Below are 22,743 nucleotides of genomic sequence, written 5' to 3'. Positions count from 1 at the left end.
TGATTTTTGGAACCGTTATGTCATGTTTATTTATTTGACATGGACACAATCACATTGGACAAACCGGATGCATTGCTTAGTGTATATAGCAGGAGTGATAGTTTAACACCTGTCCACAGGAGGCTTTTCTAAAATAGAATAACACTAGTCTAAAACCCAATCAAGTACAAAAAATAATATATATATATGCTGGTAATATATACATATGTTACAGGGAAATTGGAGAACCAGGGAAATTGGAGAAGGCGCACACGTTTTTACCACCCACCCAGGCAATTCTGTAGAACCAACACTAGAGGGAGCCACGAATGCAAGCCACGAGCACGAGGCTTCCCAACCACAGTGGACAGTGCACTAACATATATGGCCCCAACCACACACACACGCGCACGTGCGCGCTTTCAATTTGGTTTATTGAAAGCATGACTGTTAAGATACTTTTACTGTGTTCTGGATTTTAACATTTGTTTTAGTTTATCCCTGACACACACACGGATAGTGATCCATGAAAAGATCTATTCTGTCCCTATCGGTTTACAACTCGGACGGCGCTGATTCGACTAGCAGCGCATCGGCCGGTCAGCGAGGGCACTCGCGCGAGGGCGCGCCTCCTCGGCCTCAAGCTCTGCTGAGTCGGCGCGCCTCCGTCATGGACAATAACTATTATCGCGTGTGAACGCGTGTTCAGTGTTCCCCTACGTAGCTACCTGGTTGCTATGTGCAGGTAACAACAAAAGCCAGGTCCGCGTCGCATTAAAGCGGCGGCGCCGCGTCCTCCTTCTCTTCCTCCTTGTGAGCCTCGCGTATTAAACCCTGTCTCGAAAAGCCCCGCGCCTAAAAATGAGCGCTCCGTTTTCAATTTCCCTGGTTCTCCAATTTCCCTGTGACATATACACTAGTCATTTGGACAACGTACCATAGTGGTCAGAACACGGTGGTAGAAACAAGTATGTTATAAGATAATCAAGCTGACAATGCTATTTTAATTTCAAATTAGCCTTTGACAACATGAGCCTTACATTCCCAGCATTAAACCCTGTTGCATCCAGCTATGCATGCACAAGACATTATTCAATTTGTTTTAGTAAATTCAGTGTACCTTTTCCCAACAGAAAACAATTTCAAGCTTTGTTGTTTTCTTGAAGGGAAATGTACCTATTATTTCTGTGTTTTCAGCAAGTAGCAGTGACAAGTAGTGATTAGTTTAACCAACATTTGTAAATATATTATAAACATATAAACATATTATAAATGGGTACAAAAAACAGATGCCCATGACATAATTAACCGCTCATCTTGGCTTTAATATAATGCCAGAATCTCTCTAATTTACTTTTATATTTTTGCATTTTGTACCTGCATTCAGTGATCAAGTTCGTCAGTGACAATTGTCTCAATGGTCCATAATGCATTGCAGCTGACAGACTCAAGGAGCATCCATTTTCCAACCATATCTTCATATAATTGGTCTTCATAGCTCCTTAAATATGTATAATTTCTGTCTACTTGCTCTGCATCTCGGGTGGGCTGTGGACAGTTGAGAAACCTGCCTAACAATGATGTAATCGGTGGGGATTCCAAGCAAATGGAAACTACCAGATTTCTCTTCCTGGAAAGTTAGCACACTGAAATCAGTAAAAAAAAAAAGTTTGAAATGACCACAGATGTTGTCATTGGTAGGCAGGTTTCTAAAATGTCTACAGACCAGCTGTGAGATGTAGATGCCTAACCCTAGACAAACCATCTTGGGCTGGGCGATAAGGACAAAATCATTTGTCACTGTATTTTTGAGCAAATATCATGATATTGTCACTATAATGTGATAATTCTTGTCACGATAATAATGATAATATATATTTTCCAAAAATAATGAAAATAGCTGATCTACAAGCTCAAAATTAGTTTGTGCTAATGCCCTCTCAGCAAGAAATGCCTGATAACGAATCCCATTGTGAACGGTTCATTGAAAATGTGGTCCCAGTTTGCCATAACATAAACAGCTCAATTCAACAGGTGGCTTCTCCTTATTTGCAGCTACCTCTGGGAGCAACGCAGGAGGGTAAAAATTTTGAAATTGAGATTTTGGATGAAATCTGGCAGCTTGCATTGAATCTAAAGATTACAATGTAAGATAACTCATAGACTCCACCTCTCTAAAAGAAAACGTGCCAAGATGTTCAAAGGAACAGACCCAACGTGCTCCTATTGCCACAAAATGAAGCTGCCCTTCATCGCGTGTTTTGAATATGCCCACTGCCCAGTCTTATGGCCATTATTTTTCCTCACTACTGGTATGACAGATTATACTGTTAATCTAACAACTACCAAGCCTGCATAGCATTCCCAATGCGTAGAAAATGTTATGTCAAGTTAAAAAAAGCTGAGAACACTACACACAAGGCTATATTGCACACACCAAATGTAGCCCCTCAAACACCCCAACTGCACATAACGCATATTTCTAGCAGCAACTCAAAGCATTTTGAGGGGGGGTTATTACGGTAAATGCCTTTGTCGACATTTATACTGTATATATATACACAGTATATTGGTGCCACAAAATCAAATACATCAACATTTTAATTAAAAAAGTTAAAATCTAATTAGGAACTTAAACTCAAATTGTGAGATACCATTGCCAACACACACACACACACACACACACACACACACACACACACACACACACCTACTACTAGCAGTACTACCACTACTTTTTGCCCTCACTTGTAATAGTCTGTGGTGTTTTGTATGTTTGTGTTATAATATGTTACGTGTTTAATTTAATACAGCCTATTGAAAGGTTCAATAGAAAATATTTTATGTAAAAAAGAAATTAACGAAATAGGATGGGATGGCATGGTTAACAAAGTACTCGAAATGCCTAAATTAATAACAAATATATATATTATTATTGTATAGTACTTTTCAAACACAGTTACAATTAAGACTTCATTTGTGTGTGTGTGTAGTAGACTATTCTTAACTAGAAAAGGTGCCCCTCTGAGCAAAGGTCTCTGCCAGGTCAGGTAAGTTATTGTGGCCTCCTGGTTGCGCTATAATACGCCAATGTGAAAAGGGTGGCATTTCTTCCTCGGCCTAGTGGGAATGTACGCGCAAAGTATAACGGCAATCGCACGCTGCGTTCATGATTTGAGGCATTTTGTTCAAAATAAGCCAAAGCAAACTTTAGTTGGCAATCTTAGCCAATCATGATGGAATATGAAAAATCTGAAATTAAATACCCGTTTCGTTTAATGACTATAGAGATACTGTGTACCGATTTGCGTGATGTTTGGACAAAATCTGTAGGAGTTGCAGTTGTATCAAGAAATGTGTTAAGAAAAATTCGACCTTCTGGTGGCGCTTAAACAGGCCGATCTGAAAAATTCGGGGCAGAGGTTCTGTTCTAGCCCTGGTCCAGTTCTGCTCTGACATCCAGGGAGTGTGTGTGCCGTTTCGCTGCGATCGACCCAACGGTGCCGGAGATTAGCTGCTCACGGACGGACGGTCAGGGTGCTAAACATTGTTTCTGCCACACCTTCGGCCTGGCGGAGACACGTATTTGTTTTAAATCGCGAGCGAGCACTAACACGACACACAGGCAAACGGTTGCAAGTTACTAACGTGTCGTTACCTGCAAAGACATAGACGATAAACATGACTTGTTGTCCTCGGGCGCGGAGGAATCTTTCTGCTTTACCTCTTGTGTCTGGGGGGGACCACCGTTATTCTGGGGGGGCTTCACTGATGAGGATGGTGGTTCGGGTGGGGGAGGCTTTGGTTGTGCTTCACTGGGCAGTGGAGGCGGTGGCTCGGGTTGTTCTGAGGGCAGTGGAGCCTCCGTGTCGTAACCACCACCGTAGCCCATGTCCATGTGTCCACCACCGGGTCCTTGTGACTGCCACTGGGAGCCATAATACCCTCCTGCACCACCAGCAGGAGGAGGAGGGTGCCCCCCACCGGCACCGTACGCCCCCGCCGCGGTGCTGGTGTGCAACACCGACTGGAGCTGCTTCTGATGGAGCATCTGCAGCTGCTGCATCTGATGGAGATGCTGCTCCTGCAGGCTGGAGAAAAGAGACCCGGTGTTGGCAGCACCGCTGGCATCATTAAACCCCCCACCGCCACCGCCGTATCCCCCCGCTGCTGCTGCCGCCGCCGGGGGGGCTTGTTGTTGGACACCCGGTGTCTGCTGCTGCTTTCGGGGTCCAGGGCCGCTGAAATTCTGTGGCTGATGACCACCACCATAACTCCCCCAGGAAGGATACATGATGGTTGAGAACTACTAGGCCTTTGTTCCGATTCAGAGCATCCGGCCTTGTGCTGCTGCTAACGATGCTAGCTAGCGAATGAATGCTGACCTACCTTTCATTACAGTCTGTGTGTTTTCATCGTATGGTGCATTCATTACCCTTTACAAACACTGATTATGCCAACCCCCCCAGGCATTACACTACGGCTATGATGCATCAGAAATAAATACAGTAATGTGTGTTGATCGCTTTGTAAAGATACATTAAACAGGTCGTCAGTCTGTGTGCTCTGTAGCCCGGGTGGACACCGCAACAACATGCACAGTGCACACAGCAGCAGCACGACCAGAGTTGCCAGGTTTCGCGAGAGAAATAAGCAAGGAGGTCTATGAAAACAAGCCCAAAAGAAGCGACTATAGGCCACATGAGCACTAACATACCTGTATTATGCATCGGAAAATATCTATCTACAAGCTCACAGTTCATAGCAGATCTACAACCTCACAATGCATCGCATCCCGACGCGTTGTGAGCTGCTATTTAAAAAAAGAAAATCTTAGAAAAAAAATGAAACATTTCGTATATTTTTTGAAACATTTGAACACAAATCTGACACAAATATTTTCAGATGGGGGGGGGGGTCCTTGGATTGATTGATTGATGTACTTTATTTAGTAAGACATGAGAACAACAGTATGGGAGTACAAATTCACAATACAAGGTCTACTAAACTTGAAGACTCATTAAACACTGAGCTTGTTTAAGATGAGATCCCCATGCACACAAATCATGATGACATATAGATATACACACTACAGAACGTCATACAATCAGCTACCAGGTTACTGGTATGAATGAAGAGAACAAATATGTACAAGAGAATGTGGACAAATAGGTATTCATTTGGGGGCCCTTGATCTGAAAATGTTTGAGAACCACTGGTTAGGAAAAAAAGCCCAAATAACCAACTACACTTTAGAAACAAGCCCAAAAAACCGCAACCCGCAACTACCAATATTTACAAGCAACTTTACTTAAAAACAAGCCCAAAGTCGCTTATAATAAGCGGACATGGCAACACTGATGGCGGCGCGCATGGTCGGAAGTACGTTACATAAAAGAGAATTTGCTCATATCCGGTAAAAAAAAAAAAAAAAAGGTCCAGGTTTTTGTTCTTGCCACTGGGATCAATTCACTCTGCAGGTTGCTAATCCGGTCTGTGTCTACAGCGGACACGGAAACGGGGCTTAAATATACGTCTGTGTACAAATTACCGGATACAGTAGGCGAGCTTTACACCGGATGAGACCTGGATGAGACTGGTTAATTTGGAAGAATACAGGTCGAGTGGGCACCTAAACACTATTATTAATAATAACAATAATAATAATAATACACTTTATTTATATTGCACCTTTCAGAACAAAGTTACAAAGAATAAATCACAACACAAGAAATAAATCAATAAACATTACAATAACAGATAAAAACAAAAGATGCATTCAAACTAGGCAGTTGCCCATGGTTGTCTCCATGGGCACGGTAACCTGACTGAATTTCTTCAAAAAGGTTGTTCACACTCAAATAACCTACAAGTTGAGTGAAAACAACCCTTTCCCAAAACCTTGGACAGAAACAGTACTTTGGGTATGGGTCTGTATTACAGACTGTTCAATGCAGAGCATGTTTTTGTGCAGGGGGTGACCAGTGCAGGTTTGAAAAAGGGAGGAACAGACCCAGAGGAGCTGTTCAACCTATACAATGTGAATTGTACTTCCCTGTAGGCCTACTGTTTCTATGTCTTTCTAAATGTATTGCTTCAATCAATCAATCAATCAATCAGTCAGGTCCAACAGTGGGTGGAATTTCCTTGAGAAGGGTGATGGGAACAATATCTAATGGGCAGGAGGAAGATTTCATGAGGGCAATGGTATACTGGAAGGTTACAAGGGATATCTGGAGCAGAAGGAGGCGTTTGGGGGCCAAAGGCTATACTTCTGCTCCACTGGGAATGGAGACAGTTAAAAGAGACGTGCGTTGACCAACTGTGACCTAATGGACTCAATTTTGTCAGTACAAAATGTCAGAAATTGCTCACAGCTGTCATTGGGAGCCTGATTGAGGTTCTGGGGAGCCCCATGAACCTGCTCAATGGTCATAAACAGAGTTTAAAAAAAATATTTAGCTGTCTTTTAACAGCTCATAAAATCTTAATGTTATATGCTATTTTTTCAAAATGAAAGAAAATAAACACACACACACACACACACACACACACACACACACACACACACACACACACACACACACACACACACACACACACACACACACACACACACACACACACACACACACAGATTACCGCTGGTCTCAGATCAGCATCTTCAGCACTAGTCTAAAATAGAAACAGAACCGGTATGTTTATATAGCTACAGTCAATGGACAGTTACCATGGACTCCTATATGTGTAGCCTATGATAGGTCAGTGATTTGAAGGCCTGACAGCCCTGTTCCAAGCAGTACAATCCAATAAGATAAATGATAAGCAGCTGGATGTTAATTCAACGATATAAGAATGAAACAGGGAAAATAAAGATTAAATTAAAATGTATGAAAATCTGTTAAGAAGTTATTCACAAGATGCCCCTGATATATATTGCCATGCCATCTGGATGTTTGGGACCCAGTCAGATGGCAAGGCTACTCCGGTGCTGCATACCCAGACTGACAAATATAAGTTTACTGTTCAGGTCTGTGATTTAATTCAACCATGCGCCGAAACAGCCTCAGATAAATGATTTAGGATAAGAAGACTTCAACAGACGACCCTGGATCTGAGCCTAGAATTTAATACACGTTGTTTCTCGTTGTAATGCTAATCATCTCCACAGGAGGGAGATATTGATAAAGATATTTTCCTCTATGGGAGGAGCAGTCTACTGTAGGTCCCTCGGTACTTATGATTATTTATTAATTAATGATAATAATTATGATTATTATTATGCTATCATTGTTGTTATATGAACTGCTTCCTTTTATAATTGTTTTGATTTCCCCATATTGATAATTCATTCATATTGATATTGAATACACTGAATACAGTGAGTGTAATGTTGAAAAAAAAATGTTGAAAAGATTCTATACCAAAGACTAAAATAAAATAAAATAAAGGGTTGCTTTGATCTGCTTTCATCTCAGAAGTTTTGAAAAGAGGACACACGTTTAGAGTAGGCCATTTATATGTTTCCATACTGTTCATAGAGATACAGTAGGCCCGATATGTGGTCAGTGTACGTTATTAACCAGCTGTGTGAGTTCTGAACAGTGGGAGAAGACTTTAAGAGATCTTAGTAACAGAGAGTGAAGGGTGGGAGGGTGAACATTTGGGAGGTAAAAGGCCAATGACTTTAGATTGCCCTTCAGGTCTGGTACACATAAGAGTATTTTTTTCCTTAAGATCACCAGTAAATCTGTATTAATTTTGACCAGAACCACTTAAAAAGAATCGTTAAAGCGGATTAATCAAGCCCGTCCTGTTTAATGTCTCCCGTTAATTAGTTTGTCAGCAGTGTTTTAATATCGCCTAATGACTTCATATTTCACTGATGACATTAAAGGGGTGTTAAAAGAGGGGAAATGGCCCATTCAGGATTCAGCTCTTTTGCTCAAGACGCCCTCACTGAATAAGACAAGGTCACGGAGGCCTAGCCTTTAGGGAGAGATACATTATCAGGGGATGGGGGTGGGAGAAATCCCATAGAGGAAGCTCTCTCCCCTCTAAAACAGCATGACGGGCACAATGTGATACAGTTCTGTCTTTGAACAATACACTGCACAGGGAATTGCATGATACAGCTTAGGCCAGCCATGCTGTATAGGATGGCAGGATAGCCCTACACAGTATACAATAGTGATACTGGGGCCTTAATGCTTTGTGCTTTGTAGACTGTAGGAATGAGATTGCTTTGCATCAGGAGACTGGATGCATTGTGTTTGTAGCAGTGGAAGAAATGCACAAAGTTAGGAGTAAAGTGTCATGTGTTTCTTGTCATTTTCAAGTAATTTATCCACAAAGGAATTGTTTTGTGTAAGGATAAAAATGTAAGACCAAAGTGAAATAGGTTTAATATTTTGGGATAGATGTATCCTTTCAAAGAAGTAAAAAAAAAATGCGGCCTTCAATTTTTAATCAAACACATTAAAATATAATGTTTTTTAATCTTGATCAGCACTTTCTAAAGCTATGTAAGCGAGAAAAAAGAAATGAGAAATCCTAAAGTTGTGGTCCCCAATATTGAGGACACGGCATTTTCTCTGTGATGAAAATCCTATGTTAAACAAAATGCTCAATGGAGGCTAATGGATCTCGAACAAGTCCATACGCTGCTTCCAAAATGCTTTGTTTGACAAATCAATTTTCCCATAACCCGGTGAGGGGAAAAGTGATGCAGATTGATCGCCCCCCCTGACTTTGTTTCCAGAATATTGTTTGATGGCTGGATAGATTAATTGGTATGACATTTGAAAGCCTTCTCTTGACTGTCAGCATCTGTACTCCAATCGAACCCAGGTCTAATTGTCTCCTCTGTAATACCCCACTTCACAAATTAGAGAAGGGTGCCTCTGAAAGCTATTCCCCATATAAAACCTGAACAACAGCAACACACTGTCCAATCAAACATTAGATTGAATAGGGTGATGCTGGCTTGATAAGATAAAGTGTAATTCAAGACATCACCCCCATCGCTGGGCCAGCACATCTCCTCTGAGCAGAATAGATCTGAATGATACAAACCAGTTTGCGAGTGCTTCCCAAAAATGCAAACATATCCTAAAATCCTCAGTGTTAACCACATTCAGCCTGGCATGTCTATTTTTGGCATGTCTTAGGAAACAAACAAAAAAAAGTCCAATCAATTGAAAATAATAGCTGATCTGGCTGATTTTACTTCGTACAAACCAAGTAATCATAGTATTTGAATTAGATTTTTGACAACTCCAGCGAACAAAAGGAATCATCCACAAAAGGAATAAAGATCTGTTTTTTGGATGAGTAGTGTTGTACAACACATAGTTCTCATGTCAGCTATTTTATTTTATGAGGCATTAGCTATTGAAGTTGTTGAGGACCCTAACACTGCGTTAAAAAAAAGTTTAAACTAGAAATAAGGTTGTTCCTGTGCACTCACTCATCAAGCTCACTGAATACCACCTAATAGATCATATGAAAAGTCTGTTTCATTTGAGGGAGACATGCAAATAAATGAATCCCGACAACATAGATAATACATGAAAAGGCATGCAAGTGACATCAAAATTAAAAGGGGAAACAAAATGCCCGATCTCCCGAGCTGTTTGAACTACAAATATACAGAAAATGTTACTTTATATTGTTTATGTTAGCTATGTTGTTCACATAAATATTCTAACTGTGGTGTTCAGGTATATCCCTGGAGGTTATGTGGATGTGTGCAAGAGCATACATCAAATTATGTTACTTAATTCAATAGAATTTGCATGACGAGTGTACATAGAGCAACACCGAAGATTGTCGTGGTCTCATCACTATCATTGCTCATTCTACAAACAACTAAGCAGAAATGGATTAAATCACTAAAAACAAACATCGAAAGTCCCTGGGGACAAAAGCCTTTCAGATAGGGGTTGCTTCTCTGACCTAATGTAGATCTATTTGGGGCTCTGTGGCATTAAAAAAATCAAGAATCACTACATTAATAGTTATTTTAAAAAGTGAACAGATTTTTGTGAATCAAAAGAGACTATACTTTGTGGGGTGTCTGCCCTGGGCCTCCACATTTCATCACCATTTATTTATCACAATATCACTCACAATGACTAATTGCCTGACTTTATTTCAATTTAGTGGGCTGGATTCTTCACAGAGCAAGCTGTTCTACTGCCCACCTCCCTTCACATGTGGTACCTCCCTATCATCCAACACACCCACTCGCCTTTGAGAAAGTATAATTGAATGAGTTTATGACGTCAAATTGATTAATCATATTAATTTGTACTTATTAGTGGGATAGTAGAAAGCGATGACAATTAGATTAATGAAATTAGTTAATTCTTCCTACCTACACCATACTTCCAGCTATAACGAACCGAGAAAAAAAAGAAAGGGGGCCTGTTATGCCAAAATTGGCAATCAAGATTTGGGTACTAATTGCATGTCTGGTTTTATTAATGATGAGGTTTATAAAAAGTCCTTGAAAGAAGAATATTAATTAATAAATCAAAGCAGGTTCCAAATTAAAGGAGGAGTGCACAATGTGGGGCTCCCTGAAATGTTTTTCAGATTTGATGTGAAAGGATTTGATGGGAAATAATTGAATGCAGTGTTTTTCACAGGACTGATACATACCTACAGTACACATACAGTACTTGAATGAGGAACATGGTTTGTTTAACATTTGACTAAATATTTGTAATTCTGCCATTTCCAAATCACCATATGTTTATGTTATGTTGATTTTCTTTCAGTGTTTTAGTTATGATAAATGATCTCCACATTCAACAGACTTTGACATCAAACAGTGTGTTTAATATATTTTACAAAGACAATTAACCATTAATAAACAATTGTATTTGTCAGCAGCACAAGACATCCTAAAGTTTGTGATGATATTGCACAGTACTGTATTGCGGAGTTAATTTATCCATTTGTACTCTCTCAGAGTAAAATGAAAACAGAGGATTTTACTGTCTAAGTAAGAGCAAATGTCATGAAAACAATGGCACATCAGAATCCACTGTAAGCTGGAACTTTCCTGACCTCAAATGTATTCTGCAGGAGCCACCTGTCCCAGGGGGACCGTAGCCATGCATTTATCATGCCTGGTTGTCTATTGTTGAGAAACAAATACACATAAATATATGTAAATGCAAGTATGTAAGTAAACAGAGAGGGAGATCCCTCAAGCTGATAGCTATGCTATGCTGCATATGAATTTCATTACGCAACAAACTGTCCACTGGTTATAAACGATCCCTCTGGGGGGGGGAAGCGATTGTTTGATATGATAACAATGAAACGTAATAGTTTATGCCACCATGAATCTGATTGTAACATCCGCACTATTAGAAAAACGGATAAAAAGCATTTATGACTATTTGCTGTGTGTCATAAAGGGAAGTGGGCTGTTTGATTAATATGAGAGGATATGGCACTACGTTCAACAGATTGTGTTGTTGCATATAGCTAAAAAAGGTATGGGTTTGTATGTATACTTAAATGTGACCTGTCTGATGTAAGAGATAAGTAGAATTATGAATAACACATTCTGTATTTGAAACATATTTGAAATTCACATGGGGCAAGTGGAAGAGAATAATATATGTGTTTTCACAGAAAGAATGTGGACTAGATGCTAGATGGCTAGATGCTATCTTCTATTATGGACTATAAGCATCCATATATATGGACACGGCAGTCGGCAATGTACAGTATTTATATACCTCATGAGACTACTTTCATGTTCTTGGAATAATAACTTTTTCCTTCCATGCCAATGGCATTTTAGGCTTAAGTCTGTAGTCATTTCACTACTACATCATTCATGTCAAGAGTGTCAGAAACAGTGGCGATCCTGACTCAGCATGTTACAGCACAGCAGCATGTCAGGGAAAACAAATGAAATATATAGCCTAGCGTAGAACAGCGATTCCCAACCTGTGGACCGGGGCCTACTAGTGGGCCGTGAGGATATTGTAAGTGGGCCCCCAAGTAATTGGCAAACCATAGACTTTATTGACAAATGACAATATAACATTAAAAAAAATATATGTAGAGAAAATGTCACGGTGTTTTTTCTTTAAAACCGTAAAAATGTGTTTTCATTGTGATACCGATAATTAGGAACTTATATCCATTGTTAGTTCCATTGATTCAAGCCGGGACACAATCGATTGATGGATAATTCAAATAAACATGCTCTGAAAATGCTCACGGCCCACCCATCTGACCACTTAACATGGCATTACATGTCATTAGCACCCTATACTTAAAACCTAATATAGGTTAGCCAGGCTTAAAGTGGTTAACTCAGTAATTCAGTGGTTCTCAAAGTGAGGCCCAGGGACCCTCAGGGTTCATTGAGGGGTTCCAAATGGACCCTAACGGGTCTGTAACTCTGATAGTTATGGGGGTCCTTGAAATTAAAAAGTTTGAGAACCACTGCAGTAATTCAGGGTTTTACACACAATAGATTGATATTCCTGAGAGTGTGCTACTTCAACATTATCTATTGAAACTCATCTGGAAAGACACGCCCCCTTCTTGACCTCCATATAAAAGTCCAGACTGGTTTAGGGTGAAGCTAAGGACACAGACTTCATCATGCAGTGTTCCAACCAGTTATTTCAAAAGGAACGTGAACTGATATATATTTTTTTAATCAGTGCAGGGAAGGATGGCAGTTCACATGATAGTGACGCTTATATCCTTAACCTATCCTTCCACTGGTTTATATGCAAACAAGTAGTGGCAGACAGCCATATGCACTTGAACACCCCCCCCCCCATATTTCCAGACTGGGGGGGGGGGGGGGGGGGGGGTGTGCGTGTGCGTGTGCGTGTGCGTGTGCGTGTGTGTGTGTGTGTGTGTGTGTGTGTGTGTGTGTGTGTGGGGGGGGGGGTTGTAGTTAATTGCACAATGAGAAACTGTTCTTTAATTTATTTCCTGCCTGTCCATACAAGATTGATCATGAAAACCCAGTCATTTCACAGAACACAATTTTCATATTTAATGAGCATGACTCCAATACAATTACAGTAATTAGTCAAATCTCACCCATGGCCAATGGAGCTCACTGCGATTATTAGTGGATCTTATTAATGATGTTGCGTGTGTGGCACTCATAGGGTAATTGAGGGCATGTTTGGGTATGGGAACTGGGGTGCTGGGGATTGAAAGGCAGTGGTGATGCCAGTCTGTTTGCTGTCTATTTTGGGCCTAATGTTAAACGGAGGTGTGCCTGCCTGATGCTAACTTTTATTTGGGGTGTTTGGAGTTGATGCACACAGTATACATGATTAGAATGTCAACTACATGATACTGGACTGGTTTGTCCAGTTCAATTTAAAACCCTGGCATTCCTATTTTGCTCCTGTCATTAATTGTTTTAAACATTTCCAAAAATAGCTAAAATTGATCTTCAAGTCAGATCTACAGTACAAGTCAAGAGTACACCACATAGTGGTGCATTGTGAATATATACAGTATATGTTTTAAGTGGTTACGTGTTTAATTTTACAGGTATTTGCATATTGCTAGAATTGTGGGCCTCATTCACCAATATCTTCCTAAATCATTTCTCAAATTTGTTCTTAAGAAAAGTGTTGTTGAAGCCCATTTAATGTACTGTACAGTAATAATATATGAGGTGCAGACAAACTAATAAAGCTAACAAAGGTGTCACTTAAATTTCCTACTGAAGGAGATATCACGTTCTGGGTCTTTCAGTTTAACTGAGAGTGAGAAATAATCCATGTTGTATTTTACAAGCTGCTTTGAATAATTGCATATGAGTTCACAGCATCAGTGCTGTGCATCGGACCCAAGAGGATCACAAAAAGAAAGACAAAATGAGAGGCCCATTTATAGTGAGTGATGATACTGCAGCGGCTGACATTTCAGAGGTGCATGGAGCTCCTCTTCTCACACTGATGCTTATTAAACCTGATTTGTACTTTGTCGTACGAGGCCGAAAATAGCCGATCTACAAGCTCACAATGCATCACGATGAAGGAGCATAAATTGGGCATTAAACCTATTGTGCTGTGCTATATCTGCAACGAAACATGCAATAGTCCACGACACATTCAGTTTTCCTTCATTTTGTGTTGTTGGTATTTTTCCTGTTCCAAGAAAGGTATTTTTCATTAGATTTTGCATTCTTAAAATCAGAAATGCATCCATTTTTGCAGCTAACTAATGTTCCCCTGAAAGGTAGAACCGACATTCGCAACAAACAAACATTGCCATGAAAGAGCAGGACGATTCAACTTTATATGCCAACATTGGTCACAGAGTTGATGTTTATAAGGAACCAATAACTTTAATCAGAGAAAAGTGACTTAATGACCTCTTATCCAATCAAGGCCAGTGTCACCGCTGAGTTAATGAGTGTGACGCCATAATAGAAAAACCCCAATTAACACAACGTAATTAGCGTAACATAGAGGAATTAGAGAGAAGCAATGATAGTGCTTTGGTGTCTTTATAATTAAACTCTGGAAAAGACAACAATTAAGCCAGATCTTCTAGCTAAACCCCCAGCTCCAATTGAGCCACGGAGGGCATGTATTGTTTTATAAGAACTCTGGAGACCGCTGTTGTTGCGTGAGGCGTGCATTATAGTTCAAAGACAAAGCTGAAAGTGAGAGAGGTCATGAGAGCAGCATATGGGATTCAGTGCACAGAAGGCCATGCACAGCCTGCACACTTTTATTTTGGGTTTAATTAATTGTTTGACTGTGTAATTAATTAACCAATTTATTGCATGTTAGTACGAACATAGTACGAGCAATGATCATTTGATTTTATGGGTGTGATAGTAGGTGACTGGACTCAGGTGACTGCATACGTCCCTGGCTCCATTCAGGGTGAAGACTTGTGTTGCATGACATTCTCCTCTCTACCCTGAGCTCCTGAGTCTCTAATGGTTCCGGAAAAATGCTCATCACTCCCCAGTGAAAACGGTTATGGTTAGGTTTTCAGGTTTTCAGACCTGAAAAGGACAATTGCGACCCCAAGAACAAAAGGGGTATGTGCACCCTCTGCCCCCCTCCCGTGCATGCCACTGCCGCTGTGTGTGTGTGTGTGTGTGTGTGTGTGTGTGTGTGTGTGTGTGTGTGTGTGTGTGTGTGTGTGTGTGTGTGTGTGTGTGTGCATGTGTTTCTTCCATGCTGAAATTATCATCCAGAAATTAGCTTTTGTTTCTCGAACAGTCCTAATCAATCAGTGGAAAGTTTTTTGTTTTGTTTTAGTTTGGTTCCATAAGAGAAGGCAAAAAATATATACAGTATGTCATTTGTTGCTAATAGGACCCTGCTCCGAGCTCTAGTGTAAACAACTAGCTCTTGGTGGGATGCATCTCAGGGCAAACCAACTGATTATTCTTGCTGCAGCATACTGGAGGGCAGGCCTTATTAGTGATGTGCTAATGTGACATTAATTGCTTTTACTTTTTCACTCCATTAAGTGGGCGCTATCTCTTTCAGGAGCCTGGCCAGATGGTTTATTGGCTCCGCTCTGTCAGTGGTGTCGCTAATGGACTAGGCACAGAGCTGTAAAATAACGGCGGCTATGGCCAATGACGAGCAATGCTCATTGCACTAATTGAAAAGTAATTGGGGAGGTACAGAACACCTGTCACACCGTGAAAAGCAGTGTCACCACGCACACAAGGACAACTCACTTGAAAAGGTGGCGTGTTGTTGTTGTGCATGTAAAATGGAGTGACACGCCAGGGATGAAAAAAAACGACTTAACAGATGTTATAACTCACCCCATTTGTCAGAGCCAGGTTATGTAGTGTAAACTAATAGCATTATAGTATACAAGTTAGTGTCTGTTGCTTTGTATTCTGTGAGAGCAGAGAGAAAGTAACTTTGCAGGAAATAGAATGGCATGTAACTTGCACCTTCTAAATCCTCAACATCAACCTGTTTGTTTACAGAATTCTTAAGCTTTTGCCATCAAGAACTGTCAAGGTTCCATTGGATACAATCAAAGTATTGGCAGCTATTGACTATATGCTAGGAGGACTAGGTGCTAAGGCAAGCTACTTTGAGTTGTAAAGCCAAGACCAGGGTCAAATACTGAAGAGGGAACTGGCACATAGGGAGCCCCTGGGGAATCCTCACCTTCGCTGTCCTTATTCACCCTCTCCCTGTCTTTTTTCTTCCATTTAAGACCTTCCTCCCCCTTTTCCTACCCTGTTGCCAAACCTCCATGACCTAGGCCAAGATCAATAGCACAGTTTGAAGAGGATGGACTGTGTAAATAGAGACGATAGATCCTACCGATGACGATGCCCTGGCCATTGATGATCTCTGGCAGGTGTGGCGGATTTCGATCAAGGCTTATATCGATGGCTGTCAATACATTAGGCAGTGAGCAGGCTTCAATTCTCCCAATGGAAGATCTGGAACCTGAACATACATTATGGATAGGTCAAATGGACCATGAACAGTCTCCGGAAGCCTGTATAAAGTGCACTGTAGCCATTAGGCGTTGTTCGGCATGGCTGTAACTGTAATACACTGTAGCCATTAACTGTTGTTTGGCATGGCTGTAACTGTAATACACTGTGGCCATTAGGTGGTGTTCACCATTGCTGTAAGGCCTTAGCTATCAGTTATTCAATTATTCCAAATTTGGTTACTTTTGGTTATTTGTTCAAAACAAAACTCACATGGAGGTAAAGACAGTGTTGCTTGTGGGTGGCTCTGTCTTGACAGAGCCACCCACATGCAGGTGCCGACAACCTAATACACATTGTACCTTTCTCAGCCACACATCTGTCAATCAAACCGCCTTGTAGTGTGTGTGTGTGTGTGTGTGTGTGTGTGTGTGTGTGTGTGTGTGTGTGTGTGTGTGTGTGTGTGTGTGTGTGTGTGTGTGTGTGTGTGTGTGTGTGTGTGTGTGTGTGTGTGTGTGTGTGTGTGTGTGTTCTCATATTTAACACTAGCAACAGTGCCAGCCCAGTGGATGTACTGAATTGAACTGTAAAGGAGCTTTGTTCACTTGAATCAAGCACAAGTGTCTATTAGTCCTATTTCAAATGTATATTCTGGATCAGTGCCCTGTAATCCTATTTCTATACTCTTGCTGTATGGGATTAGTGAGCTTCAATGACCTGACAACTCCATTCCTTTATCGACTATCCTCAAGTTTATTCCAAAGCTATCCAGATGCTTTTGCAGATATATGGCACAATTGGGGAAGACTTAGTATGTTGAGGTACTGTAGTTGCATGATGGAACACAGAATTCCATGTTTTGTTTCTAAATTGTATATCTTTAAAGGACCATAACCTGTGTTATTTCATGTCATTGTCCATTGACAAAATCGGCCGTATACATACTAGTTTTTATACCTTGACTATTTCCCGCAAAATAGCTTAATTTTTTAGATATCGTGTTTGTATAAATGTTGAATTCCATAACTGTTAAATGATGTACACCGATGTATACCTGAAAGTCTTTGTTGACATCAGCTAAAACTCATTGTATCATTAAAAGCCGTCTTCAAGCTAAAGTTTGAGCACTTTATTTCCCAGGTGTATTAAAATGAGTCTCAATGAATAATACCTGCATTTTAGATAAGCAGTTTGAGATTTGTGCCAATATAAAGTGCGTTACAAATACAATGTATTATTATTACTGTTATTATTATAAAATAAACAGCATGGTGACTTTCAAAAGGGTGAATTACCTATAGTAGCTTTAAAGTCTCCTAGAACGTTTTCCCACACTGCTTCAACATGAATGGCATGCGAATTATGTTTAACTTGAAAGGTGTGTACTAGTGTGTGAGAACCAAATGCTGCTGCCAACAAAGGAGTGGAGAGTCAAACCGACCAGCTGGGCTCCTTTTAAAGGGAGGACTTGGGGACACTGGCCAGGTGTTCCCAATCCCACCTGATTGGAACCCCAATGCCCAGCCTGCAGGACCTGTGGAAAGACGCAGTCAGGGGAATACACAAAGACAAACACATAACACAGGCCCTGACAGGCAGGCCAAGGGGCTGTGACACAGGGCCAGACTGCAACACAAATTATGCCAGGAATGTAAATGACAGCGGACCTCATGTCAGACCAAATTGACATAACAATACAAAAGGTTGCAGCATGCAGCCAAAGTGCAGCAACCAGCTGATCAGTCAGTCTATGAAAGTAATACAAACTAGACAATTTTGAGAAATTGCAAGTTGTGGGTTGCAGCCGTTGGGACCCGAGGAAACGTCTGGGAAAAATACCATTTCTCCAATACATTAAGTGACGGAGATAGAAATGAATGCTGAGATCTGCTAAAGTATACATTGCATAGACTTACAGTATGTAGCCTACACAAACTGTGTTGTTGAGCATCAAGTCAAAATTATGCAAGAAGTCAAAATTATAGACTGGTAGGCCTACAGCATGGTCCTTTAATGTCCCACTCCAAACTTTTTCACAGACATTTCTTAAGCCCCCTTTGAATGCAATATATATATGTTTTAAGTTGATGCTGCTGCTTTTGAGGCCCAATCATGGCATGCATAGGTTGATTGGCAGATGTTTCCACACCTGAGTATGCTGTAAGAGCAAAATGGTTGTGATATATCAGTAAGAGGCCTATCATGTGCAGGAATTTATCTTGGAGATGTTTTAGTACAGAACATTAACACTTACATACTGGCAATGTGAGACAGAAACTACTGTATTTAGTCCAAGGGGAAATGTGCAATGGATTACACATAATTCATTCAGTGCTAAATGTCACTGCGCAACCATGAAGTGAACTGTAAAATAATGCAAAATAAAATACTTGCAATATATCAGTTGGCGGAACTATAGCTGGCTTGGAACAATAACAATCAATAGTATAGTAGACATCTTCTCTCTACTTAACACAATGTAATGTGCCAGTGACTTCTTACTATAACTTGTGTTCATACTGTATTTCTTCATATTATCTCTGGGGATTTAAGCAGCTGTCAGGACTCAAGAGGCAAACCGGCAGTGTCTGGGAGTGGCTATGTCCCTGAGGAGTGTAGCATCTTACTCTCCCCGTTTCTGCATGCTCAAGTTGTTTGAGAAATTTCCAAATGCAAATCTGGTAGTTACCTTTACCGCCCAGCAACAAAACTGTGTCACACTCAAAAGCCTTCAGTGAAAGCCCCCATTTTGTCTGAGGAGATATAGAGGTGAGGGAAGGCAGGTAAACAAAGCATGATGTAGAGGTCAAATGCTAATGAGTGCTCCATTTGTTATGTCTGGCTCCTTCAAAAGGCAACGTAGCAACATCAGAGGTACCCAGACATAATAAATCATCCAAATGTATAATAAACTTTAGATATTCAGAGAATATTTCATCCTATCCATCCAGCCACCTAGCAGAATTTACAGCTAAGACCTGATTTCTTTCATGTGGCCCTATTTCTAATGTCCTATTTCATAATACCTATACTGATGACAGCAACGTACTTGTAAGTTCATATTTTTTAAGGCCTAACCCCTCATAAACACAGTTGATTAATAGAGCAAGACTGGACCATTGCACCACAGAGAACTGCAAGGAAACGTCCTTCTCTGTTTTTGTGCTGCAGGCAACATGACTACAACAGATGCAATGTCATGCGTTGTTTGCAGCTGTTGTGAGGCCTTGGACTGTTCACAGCTGCCCCCTCTCTGTCTGAGTTCACAAGTAAAAAGATACCAGGGCATCGAGGTGATTGATGAGGTAACGAAAAATCCAAAGTGTCTGTTGGATTAAGAACACCACAGGTAGTTTAAAGCGCATCTTAATGTATAGCTCACAAAAAAGTGTTTTTCTTTCTTTCTTTTTTCTTTTTTTCTTTCTTACTTTCTTTCTTTCTTTCTGTCTTTCTTTCTTCTTTTTGCTATTGTATATCCCTGGACCCTGCCTTCCTCAAGTGAGCTTCACTAATCAAGGTTCTATATAAACTGACACTACAGTAGCTGAGAGGAGTTGTCTGTAACTACCTGCCTATAGATGGCGCTCAACTCATTTTGAAAAACACAGGCCGCCTTCCCTCAGACTGTCCATCACTAAGCACCGCTGACTGCATGACGGGGATGGGCTGGGGGGAAAGGCACCCTTACCTGTCCTTGAGCCAGGCGAGGAAAAGAGTAGATTCAGCATGTATGTACGCGGTAGCCAGGAGCTATAAATCATGACCTTCTTCAATTTACACAAGGAGCATATTGATGGTTTCCTATCCCCTTCACTCACTCTCACCTAGTTACATTGTCTGAGACAACACCACTTCAGCTAACCATGACTGACACTTTACCGCCTATTCTCAGTGAACTTTCACCTCAACTATGAAATAATCATCACACACTGTAGTGACTTGGGAGTATGATATGGTTAAACCCAATATATATATTTTTTAAACTAAATAAAATAAAAATAAATTCAAAACATAATAACGTTGTGCAGATCTACAAGCTCACAATGCATTCTTTCATGACTAAAAATGTGAGCTTACGTAGATTGGCTATTTTCGCTATTCATAGTATGATGAAGTATATAGAGCTTAAGTCACAACTGGTGACTAGGGAGAGAACATAAAAGGTTTACCTGATAGTGTGTCACTCTGAGGACAGTAGGCCGTGTCCTAATTCTCTCAGAAAAAACATGCGTTAACCCCAATTAGGCAACCATGGCAAAAAAAGTATTTCATCTGAAGTGTCAATGTTTAACAGTCCATAAGTGGGCATTTTGCAGAATGTCCGGAATGTCAAAATCTTGTACATTGCTGGTTTCATGTGTTACGAAGCAAAGTTAGTTAACACAATTTTTCTTAATATTCAACCATAGCCTTATCTGTCAGAGGAGAATAAAGCAAGAATAAAAAATTGACAAGCCATTTTGTTTAATTCAATCTTTTGTTTGAAAGCAATCTTTTTGCTGGACATCATTGTTGATTTTGTTTGGGGGGAAGGGTTCGTGGCATGTTGATTAAACATAGACTCCCCACCCCCCCACACTCACACACCCCCACCCCCCGTGTTGGCTGAAGCTGAAAGCTTGCTAAATGAAATGACTTCCACAGGATTGCACCACAAAGGAAGGGACTGTGTCAGATGTGCATTCAGGCTGTGTTGTAGCCAACACAAGGTCAAACAGGACATTGCGTAGACAGCTAACCAGCTGACAGTCAGGGCAAGAGGATGCCGTTACACCCCTTAGGCATGGTCTGGTCTTGCTAGACATACAAGTGCGTGCACGCACGCACGCACGCACGCACGCACGCACACACACACACACACACACACACACACACACACACACACACACACACACACACACACACACACACACACACACACACACACACACACACACACACACACACACACACACACACACACACACACACACACACACACACACACACACACAACCATGTCAAGTACTGTTTGACTGTTCTTTTCTTATCAGTAAGAGATCAAGGGCAGTGAGTGCTTCCTATAAAAGACTACTTAATGAATGACGTTAAAACTAGATATGCCAGATAATTTCAATATTATTGGCTTGACTTTTACGACTCACTGCACCAGTTAAGATATAAATGAATGAATGAATGAATGAAAAAACACAAATCCACAGACATGAATGAGTGCCCTAACTTAACAAAGAATGGCAATGATATAGAACATCATAATTTATAGTACATTGTAGAATACAAAATAAAGAGTCAAGGAAAATATACTTTTTCACACTAGTCAATATGTTATAGAATAATCACAATAAGCTATTGTTAATAGCTGCAACTGTCGCAATTTAGCGATTACTCAAATAATTGAGACGTGCAGTTTTAAAAAAAACGTTTATCTTTATGTCAACGAATCGATTAAACACTTAAGCCCTATTTTATACTTCGCAGCAGATCTACAAGCTCACAATGTGTCCCATCGATATGGGTTCTGAGCTTGTACATCTGATATTTTCTAAACATTTTTCAAAAATCTTCGCCTACAATGCCATGCCCAAAACAGAGATTGGTTATTAATCGATTACTTTACTAAATTATTGATTATCGATTGATTATTTTGTATAATCGATTAAATCGATTAGTTCCATTATCTGTTGCCCCCCTATTAATAACACGGAATCACACACACACGCACACACACACACGCACACACGCACACACACACACACACACACACACACACACACACACACACACACACACACACACACACACACACACACACACACACACACACACAAAAGTGCAGTGTGATTACATAAACCATGTGATTTTATTGTCACTGTACATTCAGTGCACTGTTAGATCTGACTCACTCCAAAAAAAGCATATTTACACATTGGTACAGTAGGCATGAACACAACAAAACAAAACACAAGAAAATACCACATGATACTGTCCAACATAAGCCAACCATGGCTGGCCTTTTCTTATTTCAGTTCCAATATATTAATATTATTTAATTTGTCTTCCTACAGTATGACTGTGAATATGTGTGCATAGTTACCCCTTCCTTTGCTGAGCATGGGGTAAGTTCATAATTAAAATGAACCAAAGCTTCCCTTTTAACTTGATTCATATATCACAACTGCTAACATAATGCTTTTGAGGGGAGTAAACCTCTTGGGTAATCAAATGTCTATGGTACATACACCTAGTTGGTTCCTTTATACACCGTGGACCAGTGCGGCCAGGGAGGTTCCTCCATGTTTTATGTAAATCTCCTCATC

At 40.5% G+C, this 22,743-nt stretch overlaps 1 protein-coding gene across 1 annotated transcript in view; it reads right to left on the bottom strand.

The window, feature by feature from the left end:
- Positions 1-4,571, bottom strand: part of ylpm1 (YLP motif containing 1) — a 52,334-nt gene extending 47,763 nt beyond the window's left edge. Inside the window, exon 1 of the mRNA XM_084082150.1 lies at positions 3,638-4,571. Coding sequence (XP_083938276.1) covers positions 3,638-4,273 — 636 coding nt within the window. The 5' untranslated portion in view covers positions 4,274-4,571. The remainder of the gene's footprint in view (positions 1-3,637) is intronic.
- Positions 4,572-22,743: the final 18,172 nt, after the last annotated feature.

The sequence above is a fragment of the Gymnoscopelus microlampas genome (genome assembly GCF_963454915.1).
Source record: "Gymnoscopelus microlampas genome assembly, chromosome: 16".
NCBI lineage: Eukaryota > Metazoa > Chordata > Actinopteri > Myctophiformes > Myctophidae > Gymnoscopelus > Gymnoscopelus microlampas.
The sequence above is the reverse complement of the archived record's forward strand: the minus strand, read 5'-3'. Positions and strand labels throughout refer to the sequence as shown.